General features: G+C 42.5%; 1 protein-coding gene across 2 annotated transcripts in view; it reads right to left on the bottom strand.

The window, feature by feature from the left end:
- Positions 1-985: 985 nt before the first annotated feature.
- The window catches only part of LOC115767077, a 103577-nt gene continuing 94068 nt past the window's right edge, over positions 986-10494 (bottom strand). For both annotated transcript variants that reach the window (XM_030711220.1, XM_030711221.1), the window contains 2 exons: positions 2719-3071; positions 986-2620 (listed from right to left, as the gene is read on the bottom strand). In XM_030711220.1, coding sequence (XP_030567080.1) covers positions 1146-2620; positions 2719-2971 — 1728 coding nt within the window. In that variant the 5' untranslated portion in view covers positions 2972-3071 and the 3' untranslated portion in view covers positions 986-1145. The remainder of the gene's footprint in view (positions 2621-2718; positions 3072-10494) is intronic.

Below are 10494 nucleotides of genomic sequence, written 5' to 3'. Positions count from 1 at the left end.
GATAGCTGTGACTGGCAGCCACAACAAATACTAACTAGTTAGTTAATGCATAATATCAATTGAAATGTTCTTTGCTTACTCAAGCGAATTTGAAATAAATTTTTGAAATTTCTTTCCATTTCACATAATTTTGTTTTCGTTTTTCAAGGGCTTCTCGCAATTGTATCTAATTATTAATAAACATCATCAGTCTTTAACTTAGTATACGTTTCTTTTATGTTATACATTTTGTTTTTGTTTTAGTTATTATTTTGTTTGTTTATGTGTATTTTCTTGTTTGGTTTGCCTTTGTCATAAACTCAAGCATGTATTTTGTAACGTCTTTTGTGAATACAGTAAAAACAATTGCATTTTTGTTTTTGTTGGGCCACATCCCAATAAGCAGTTAAATAAGTGCATACATATACTTGGGTATAGGTTAACATGTATATACATATGTATGTATGGTATGTATGTATTTATGTGTAGTCAAGTGCTTAGCTCGCGCAGCCAGACACATGGAGAGTCGTTGCTCTAAAACCCTATACACTACACTACAATTTAAAGTTGAAGGCACAATTTCAAAAGTGTTTTCATTCGCTTTTTTTACACTAGCCATACGAAAGTGTGTGTATACATATATATGTGTGTGTATATATGATAGATAGTACTTAGGTATATAAGTAGGTTGATAAGGGCATACATATATCAAAAATAAATTTATAATATGAATTAACTAAATGTACATACATATAACGGGAACTCCCAAATACAGAAGTTAAATCGGTAAAAAAAAAAATAAAATAAAATAAAAACTTTTCTATAATACAGAAAATAAACAAATCGAGCTCTAGGCTAGGGGGGGACGGGACGGGTTCAAGTTATGGATTTGATTTCAGTTGCGGGTTCGGTAGCGTTTACGGTTTCTGCTGCGGCAAGGAACTCTCCCTTTTCCTCTCTCTCTCTCTCTCTCTCTCTCTCGCCCTCTTTCTCTCTCTCTCTGTCTCTTTCTTTCTCTATCTGTCTCCCGTGCTAACTTACTCTCTATCTCTTTTACGCGCTCACTAAACAAAAAACTCCTCGTTGCCCATTGCACCAACTGCTGCTGGTTCCATATAGGGCGCCACTGGCAGCCAGGGCCATGACCAGCCGCCAAGTAGCTCGAATCACCGCTCCGTGGAGTGCGTTGTGGCACCACCTCCGAGACCGCTGCTGCTGCCGCCAAATCCAGCACCGCCGCCGCCTCCACCGCTGCGCCTAAAGAAGCCCAGCGTTTCGAGCGTCTTAATGGTGCGTCTAATGAGCTCGTCCTTGTATTTCCAAATGGTCTTGTCCTCGACCGAATTCTCGCGATACTCCTCGCAACTCTTCTTCAGCGTCTTCACGCAGTCGGCGCGATAATGCTGCAGCTGTGCATCCTGCGTATCCACCGGATACGATTTGCAAACGCCACCCAAACAGCTCAGCGGAAAATGATTGTGCAGGGTTAGCACACGCTCCGGATCGTGAAAGCATTTCACATACTGATTGGGCTTCGTGTAGTTCTTGGCACGATGCACATGCTGCAGCATATGCATATACTTGGGTATATCCTTGTGCCAGCCATGCTCGTGCTGTTGGTCGTCCAGGAAGTAAACGTTTCGGAAATTGTAGCTATGATAGCCGTCGGGCTTGAACTTGAGTGACTCCGGACGCACCTTGGCCATCAGTTCGGACCACAAAATCGAATTGCCCTTGGGCATGATCACCTCGTCAATGTCCAGGAGCGCTATATAATCGTACAGATATAGATTCTTGTACAGGCAATCATTGTATGGTATGACCTCGTTCTGTCGCTTGTGGTTGGTCTTCTTTGTCAGATAGAGATGCTGGAAGCCGGGCACGTTGGGCTGGCCGCCGGGCAGGGTTAATGGTATCACTTGCACCTTGCCCTCTTGCTCGTAATGGCTAAGCACCTTGGTAATGTTCGGATGCACTTGCAAATTGTAAAAGTAGATCTTGTCGGCGCCCAAGATGTTAAGCATTTCGATCCATTCAATTAGCCGCACGCTCAGATCATCGTACAAAAAGTCCAGACCCTTCACGCAGACGGCGAAACCCTTCTTGTGATCATCGGGCGGCCGATTGTAAATGACCCGCAAATTGTTGGTGGCCGTGTCGCACTCCTTCTCCACCATTGACACGGAGCTGGGGACCACGCCGTGAAAGGGCTTGGGTATCTGGCAGGCAATCAGATAGGGCTGATAAATGCCCTGCTTGTAGTTGCCCCACTTGTTGTACCATATATACTTGTACTCGAACGTCTTCACAATGAACGGCTCCTTCTGGCCATCAAACCAGAATTGGCAGTAGGTCTTGACCTTTGGCTCGATCCGATCGATCATGCCCAGAATGCGCACTGTCGGACCCAGGAGCGAAGTGCGTCGAATGTCATAGTAGGCGCCAAACAGCTGAAATGTTCCATTCGATGTGCGCAGCGTCTGCCAATAGATGTTGTTGAACTCGAGCTCAAAGATCGATGGGTATTTGGCACATGTCGCAGATTTCTGCTGCAGAAAGTTTTTGTTCTTGCTCCAGTAGGCGATCGGCAGGGATGGTATCCGGGACTCCACGTCGCGCACCAGCTGATCATCGTCCATGGCTGCAGCAGTAAAACAAAAAACATATCAAAATTAAATAAATAAGTGAGTGAGAATGCATTTTGCAAGCTGCAGCTGCCGCTGCTGGTAGCACACTCACCTGTGCGATTGTCGACGAGTATCTCGCTGGGATCAAAGTGATCGGTTGTGGTGGATGTGGTCTCTGCATAGCGCAGCATATCCTTTTGCAGCAGACTGCGGCCGTTGAGTGGCAGCTGCTGATAGTCCTGCGGCACCTGCCGATAGTCCTGTGGCACCAGATTCGTGCCATGCATCTTGAACAGTCCAATGATAATAAAGGACCACACACACAGCGAGAACAGAATCTTTAGTATGACCTTCGAGTGCGCCATTGTTGCAACTATATTGTTGTTTATCTCGTTCTGGTTAGTTGTTTCTCTCTCTCTCTTTTACTCGTTGTCTCTGTTTGCTTTAGCTTCTTGCGTGTTTCCTCTGCAATAAAATATTAAAATGAAGAAGTTAGGCGTCAAGCAATATATAATTTGTTGCCTACTTTTGGGTGCTACAACTAAAATTGTTGCCACGCGGTGTAACTGCCAAATTACTTTGCATTTCTCAGCAAAATCGACCCCCCACCACCCGACCGTTCACTAATGAAATGCCGTCATTCATTTTTAATATGTCGGCCAGCCGCGCAGCCATTTCCGTTTCCCCCATCCAACACGCAGCATCAGACGCAAAATGTCAACTTGAAAATTGCGTGTAATATTTCTCACAGTGCACACAAACATACCCCGGGCAGACAGGCGGCTGTCCATCCGGCCGGAGAAGAACTACAGCGTCGGGCAGGGATAAGGATGAGGCCTTTGCCTAATGGAAAACAATCTAAAAGTGTCGACACAGTGGGGAGTGTGGGTTAAGCAGTTGGTTACAAAATGCATTTGGCGATTTATCGATAAGTGTGGAAAGACCATTCGACCAGATATCGATAAAATAGATGTTGATCCAAAAGTAATTTTAAAGACATAAAAATAACAGTTCGAAACTATTTTAGGCTTTTTACTAAAAAGCGCAACCTAAACCAAATGCGCTGCCCAAAAAACAGCCAAACCGTTTCACTATATTTTTATTATAAAAGATAACAGACCAAATATAAAACTGTGCGACTTATACTTAATTTAGGAACTTTAATCTCGATTCGGGCTCAAAATCTCAATTTAATTTTAGTTTTTGAATCTTGTACGAATATGTTTGCCTTTAGCGTACCGTGTTTCTCGATATGCATTGTTGGGATTAGAGCCAGACTTTAAACCCAGCCAGTTACTAGAACTGAGAATACGAAATCGTAGATAACTTATCGCTTGATCAATCGATAATATAATATATCGCTTGCCTAACCGATAAACAATATTTATTAAATAGGCCACACCCATTGTGAGCAAAATTACATTTGCATGTTGTCATGAACACTGGACAACTGGCAACCAGCTCCAGCTCGGTCCGCCGTGCTAGAACAGGCTATGGCTCAGTGAAGCGGTTGCAGTCTCCAACAAATGACAGTGGCGCATTGCCATCTCCGTTTCCATCTGCGCTCTGGACACACGACACCTCAGGCGACAATCTGTTTGTCTATCTGGGCTTTTGTATCTTTGTATGCGCCGCACGCAGGCTGCGCTGGCGTTGGCGTTTGAGTTGGCGTCGGCGTTGGCGTTGGCGTTGGCGTTGTCGTTATGTCTAACGGCGGACTTCTAATATTTATGACATTGCAAGGGGAACTCCATAGTGGCCCCAAATGCGGCACTTGCGTGCCGACGCTTGACCTGCCTCGAGGCGTTTTGCGAAGCGATAAACAAAAGGCGTGCCCCTGGATTGCAGCAGCTGGTTTGCCATTCATAGCTCAATTTTGTCTACAAATTGCACGTGATGGCGTGCGTCTGTGGCAAATGGATGACAATGGCCACTGTCGGACATTCGAGCTGGGCCACAGTGCCAGACAAACGGGCGACACTTTTAACTCGATCTGTTCCCGTTCCCGTTCCCTCTTCCTGTTTCCCGTTTTCCGTTTCCGTTCCGTACCGTCTGCGCTTTCAATTGACAGACAGGAGCTGTGACTGTGTATCCGTATGTCCTCTGTATGTGCCATGTCTTTGGCCAGCAAATTGCATGTCCTGTTCATTCCTTTCCTCGCCCACACTCACTCCGCGCTTGGGCCACTAAACAGTTTGTTGTCCCTGCTGCTTAAGCAGCTCGCTTTCTCTCCCATTCTCTCACTCGCTCTCTGTCTCTTTCTATGCTAACCGTCTGCCGAGAGTTCCGGCACACCTGAGACTCCATTATGATTGCCTGCCCGTGGGATTGGCCATTTGAAAGGCAGCAGCAGCAGCAGCATCAGGCACTTAAAACCCTTTACAAAGCCCCGACCGCCCGCAGCTTTAATGCAATTTTTACATAATCAAAAACTTTGTGCAACATTTGCTGCAGCCCAAAATCAGGCAAATGCAAAGCACACACAAACAAATAAACACACACACACACAGACACACACAAACACACACGCAGAAAGGGTCCCTGAGCCAGGTCGCATCCTGGCAGCTTAGAGTTTTTGCTCAAGTGTTTTCCATTTCATTTGCATGCGCCGCAAAAACTTTGCCCAGCAAACACACAAACAAGCACACACACATACACACACAAGCAAACACACAAACACACACAGACAGACAGTTGAAGAGTTAGCGAACATTATACAAAATATTTTGCAACATGCTTTCAACAAGCTGTTTTTTTTTTTTGTATTTTTCATTTTTTATTGCTTTTTTTTGGCAACAAGCACATCCTCGAGCTAGTTGGCTGCAGGGCTCGTGAAATATGCAGGGGCTACCTATCTGAAACTCTATCTGTGCCAGTGAAAATCTAGAAATACATACAAACAAACAAACATACATGCATATACATACATGCATTATCGTATATATATGTGCGTATAAATGCATATGTATGTATGTGTGCTTGCGCCTGAAGTTGTTATAAATCTCTGATGATTTGCACTCAACTCATCTCAGCTGCACTCAGAGTTTAAAGTCAACAGTTGTTATACCCTGTAGACACAAGTGCATACACTAGGGTATATGAGTTGTGAGCAATTACACTGAAGTGCTAAGCGGGGTTAGGTTATTTACATATTGGTGAATAAGGTATACGCATAGTTAAATACTTGGCAAACAAAGTCTGCTACACTGCAAGCTCCAAAACCCAGATAACTCAAGTCATCAGGCTAAAAAGGGTATCATGTTCAGACAGCGTGAAGCATCAGTAATTCCATAAAGTATATATATGCATGATTAGGACGTTCAGCTGGGTTTATATTGCCCTGTCCGTCTGTCTGTTTGGCTGGTTGCACGTGACGAACTTCGCAACTAGACAAGCTATATACTGGAAATAAATATTCCCGGTTAACATACGCTGAAGAAAATTATAACTTTTAATCGACATTGCTTCACATTTCCATAATATCGATAAATATCGATTTTGAGACTTGGGTTTCAATCATAACCAGATGGTTATATGAGTTAAATGCATCAAATTTAGTATGTGGCCTTTCTTTTAGTACACACTCATTGAGACTGTTTCACTTTTTTGATAATTCCTCCCTTTCCCCACACTTACATGCATTTGTCTGTTTGGACTGTATTTGTGCAGCTTCCGACTGTGTTTTGTTTAATATTTTTGAAAAGAAAGCAATGTGAAATAGAATGTTCCTGCGATCGTCAAAATCCGCATAATAAACATAAAATGCTGTCAACAGCATTTATTTATTTAACACAAAAAATGTCCACTTCCTCTAACAAACTAACAGAAAATCAAATTTAATGAATATCTGTGTGCTGTGACCAAAAACCAACTGTCAGTCGGCAGAGCTTGCGTCTGGCATATTTGTATCTTGCGTTGCATTTGAAAGACATTTCACAAATTTGGATCAAAATGGGATCAGTCGCAGTGGCATGAACGGCAAATACTAAGTGGCGGCTCATTAATCAGGGCCTCTCTCTGCGCACTTAACCCAAATCCATATCGAGCAACATGTCAGGCATTAGCATTTACAAGGTAGAATCGAGCTCCCGATTCTAGCTATTCAGTACTTTCTCGTGTTGTTCTGTAAGTCTTTTTGATATTTCAGGCACAATGTTAACACCCAAACGATTTGGGTAAATTCGCTATTTAATACTCGTTACGGTTATGCGATTTTTTTTTGTTTGCTGTTTTTTTTTTTTTGTGTTTTTGGCTACAAAAAAATATATGCCGCAGCAGCAGCAGCAGTTGTTGTTGTTGCTTATTTGCTAGGCAAAACAGGTTCGATCTTGAATGTGGCTTCTGGCCATGCTGCGGGCGTTGTGTCGCGCCCAAAAACTTGTCGCTTGAGCATTGAGAACATGTATATATATATATATATATATATATATATATATATATATATATATATATATATATATATATATATATATATATGTATGCATGTAAGGCTGCGTATATTTTAATGATGCCCAACTATTCAACTACTTATCTATTCAACTATTCAATTGGGCAGACAACAAGCTGCTTTCGAAATGGGTCAATGAGCCTCAATGACTTTTACAATTTCTAGACGCGTTCTTCGCGGACTACGGACAAGAGTCCAACAATTAAAAAAAAAAATGCTTAACTTGCTTTGCTCTCAGATTCGATAAGCGGCAGCTGCCTCTGGCGCGTCCATTGATCTCCACTTGGTAGCTGTTGAGCTAACGGAAATGTGTGTTGCGCACGCGCAAAAGCCACCAAACAAGTTCTCAGAGTGTGTGTGCGAGTGTGCTTGTGTGAATGTGTGTGTGTGTGTGTGTGCGTGTGTGGATCTGGAAGATATTCTATAGCCTGTCTGCCTGCTGCACAGTCAGGAAATGCGTGTCACAAGGCATTGTTGCAAATTTCTTGGAAGCAGCTCGTTAAGTTTCCCATTGCTGCTCCATGCCACATGCAACATGCCACATGCACCATGCGGCAACCCCGCAACCATCGCGCCACCATATGCCCGCCCCAGCACGACCCCAAACTGCAATTTGCAAACAATATTTATAGAATTTTGCCTTCCGCTCGTCTGCTACTCTTCGTCTTTGCTACTTCATTTGCAGTGCAACATTGGCCCCACTCACTGGGGCTGATCGGTTGCTGTCTGGCATGTAATCAAAGCTTATCATGCCGCAAATGTCGAGTGTTGTCCGTGCAGGGGCTGAGGATGGGTGGGGTTAACAACCAGCAGCAGGCACTCTCTGACAGGCATTCTGCCGTACCATAGCCAACACTGAGGCGTGTCATTGTTTATTTTGAGACAAAGCTGTGCCCGAGGCCAAATGCAGGATGGCTGCAAAAAGAGCTGCAACATTAACTCGACTCGTCTCTGCCTGTTCAGATCGTGTGAAACTCATGTCTCGCCATAAGCACTTGCAGTTCACAGTTAAGGAGTTGTTTGAGTTTTTAGCTGACAGTATATTACATCTTATGCTGCTTCTATTGGAGGCATGTAATATTGGGGTTCGATTTGATGTATCATTGCAGGCATGCAAGGCGAATAGCTAGGCTCGTAATTCCTGAGTTTGGCTAGGATAGTTAGATTTTCGAACGATTTTTGGTATGGCAGCTGTGAGACTAATTTGCCTAGATACAAACAGACGGAACTGGCTGAGAACTGAGACGAACTGTCGAGTTCGCATTTGTTGACAAAACACATAAGTTTATACAACAAATCAATAACTATACAAATATACACACTTAAAGCTTTAAAGGCGCGTGTTTAATACAATAGAAATTTACTACTCATTTCTTTTACAACACTGCCTCTGCCAGCAAACAGGTTCATATGCTGCTAAGCAACACTGTTTTTTGTTGGCGATTTTTGTATTCATGCTCATTATAATTTTATTAATTAATCGCAGTTATCTAAGAGCTTTTACAATGTATCATTCCGAATTCTGTGAATACATGCGTGTGTGTGTGTGTGTGTGTGTGTGAGCTGACTCATTAGTGTTCGGTTAGTTGTTAAGTGCCTTTATAGAACAATTCCCATTGCCATGTGTACGACAGCAGCGCAACTTTATGGCCGCCATTGATTGAGTTTTATGACAGCAGCTTTCTCGTCAGCCAACCAAATGAGGTGCTTATAGGGTTTATAGAACTCCCGAACAGCGCTATAATTACCTACTGCTGTTCGCATTATCGATGAAGCCGATCTCTCTCTTACTTTCTGTTTATTTTTTAATACTCAAATTTCAGAGGGATTTCGTAAGCTTTTTTGGGGCATTGTTTCTGGCCATGAGCAATGACCGCTTCAATATGTATGTATATATTTATATATGTGTGTCAATTTATCTACTTATATCTGCATATTCATCATTCATGCGACTAAGAATCAGAACCAGAGTAAATAGAAAACAGAAATGAAATGGAATTGCTAAACTGGCACACAGAACCGTTCGATCCTCTGTGTGAAAAACGCAGCAGCCGTTTAACCTCGAAATACATTTGTATCTGACAGCTAAAGACATAACTTTCTATTTATTAAAAATGAAAATAAGTAAATAAGTCGGGTGTAAGCGACTGCGCAATACTCGTTCGCATGCCAGCTTAATTAAGAGATGTCGATCTGTTGTAGCTGCAAGATAAATTAAGCTTGATTTTAGACGGAGGTCGACGAGTTCTATCTGCAAAAAGTGTGTTGTGTTTCGGCATGTACACGGGCATTTATTTGAAGATTCAAGTCTTTAGCTAGACAGACATTGCACAAAATCAATATACTCTTTTCAACTTTGTGAGCGAGCATAAAAAAGTCGCACGCACTTAAAATTCACAGGCGCAAAGTGGCGCAAATGAACTTAAGTATCGTGCGTGCCGACGTTTGCTACGCGTATCTGGCGGATGCGTCTACGCATAGCGCGCAGGCAGACGTACATGTGTGCATATCCTACTGGCTGGCGATTGTATCTGTATCTTTAGCAGTATCTGTATCTGTATCTGTATCTGTTTCTGTATCTTTAGCTGTATCTGTATCCGCTGCTTGAGTTTTTAATTCGCATCACATCCTTCTATTTGCGTACGTGTGTGCGTGCCACAGTCATGATTCGGAGTTGGAGATGAAGGGCGACGTTTTTAAACATCTAACGCCTGTCGATATCTTTCTCTGTGCCCCTCGGCTGCCGTTCGATTGATAGCAAAATGATTTTTTCGTTATTTCGCCCGAAAAAGTTGATTTTCGTTTCTTGTCAAATGACATTTTGTATCTTTATCTTTTACACGACTTGTGTGCCTGGCGGATACATTTCGCATACATTGCTAAATTTAATTAGAAGTAATGCATTAACACAGAGTGAGCGAAATAGCAAGAGAGCGTGTGTGTGTGTGTGTGTGTGAGATACAAAAAGGAGCCAACGTCAACGCGTTGATGTCGTTTGCATTCGACAACATTTTCGATACTCGAATCTCAATTTGCAATTAAAATTGTCCCTACAAGCTGATTAACGATTTATGAGTTGTAGCTGAAAGCTGCGCCATTTCCAATTTCCGCGAACTTTTTGTATACCCTAAGTCCACTGAAATCGGGTATAAAGTTTTGGTGCGTATACTTAATGCAGGCAAAAGGAAGAAGTTTAACAAGTTTTTGACGAGCTGCCCGTCAAAAAAAACGAGTAATTCACTTTTTATTTTTTAGCAATCTCTTGACATTTTCTTAAAATCGATAAATATCGATTTTGAGACACGGATGTTTAAGCACAACTCGAATTTTAAAGGAGATGAAAACTCATTTCTAAAGTAGGAACCTTCTTTGCACTCAAACACAAAAATTAAACTCTAATTATTTCATAAGGATCGGTCTTTAAACACCGGAGATAAGCAA

This window comes from Drosophila novamexicana, unplaced genomic scaffold (genome assembly GCF_003285875.2).
Source record: "Drosophila novamexicana strain 15010-1031.04,08,12 unplaced genomic scaffold, DnovRS2.1 tig00001302-arrow-arrow-pilon, whole genome shotgun sequence".
In the NCBI taxonomy this organism is placed as follows: Eukaryota; Metazoa; Arthropoda; class Insecta; order Diptera; family Drosophilidae; genus Drosophila; species Drosophila novamexicana.
The sequence above is the reverse complement of the archived record's forward strand: the minus strand, read 5'-3'. Positions and strand labels throughout refer to the sequence as shown.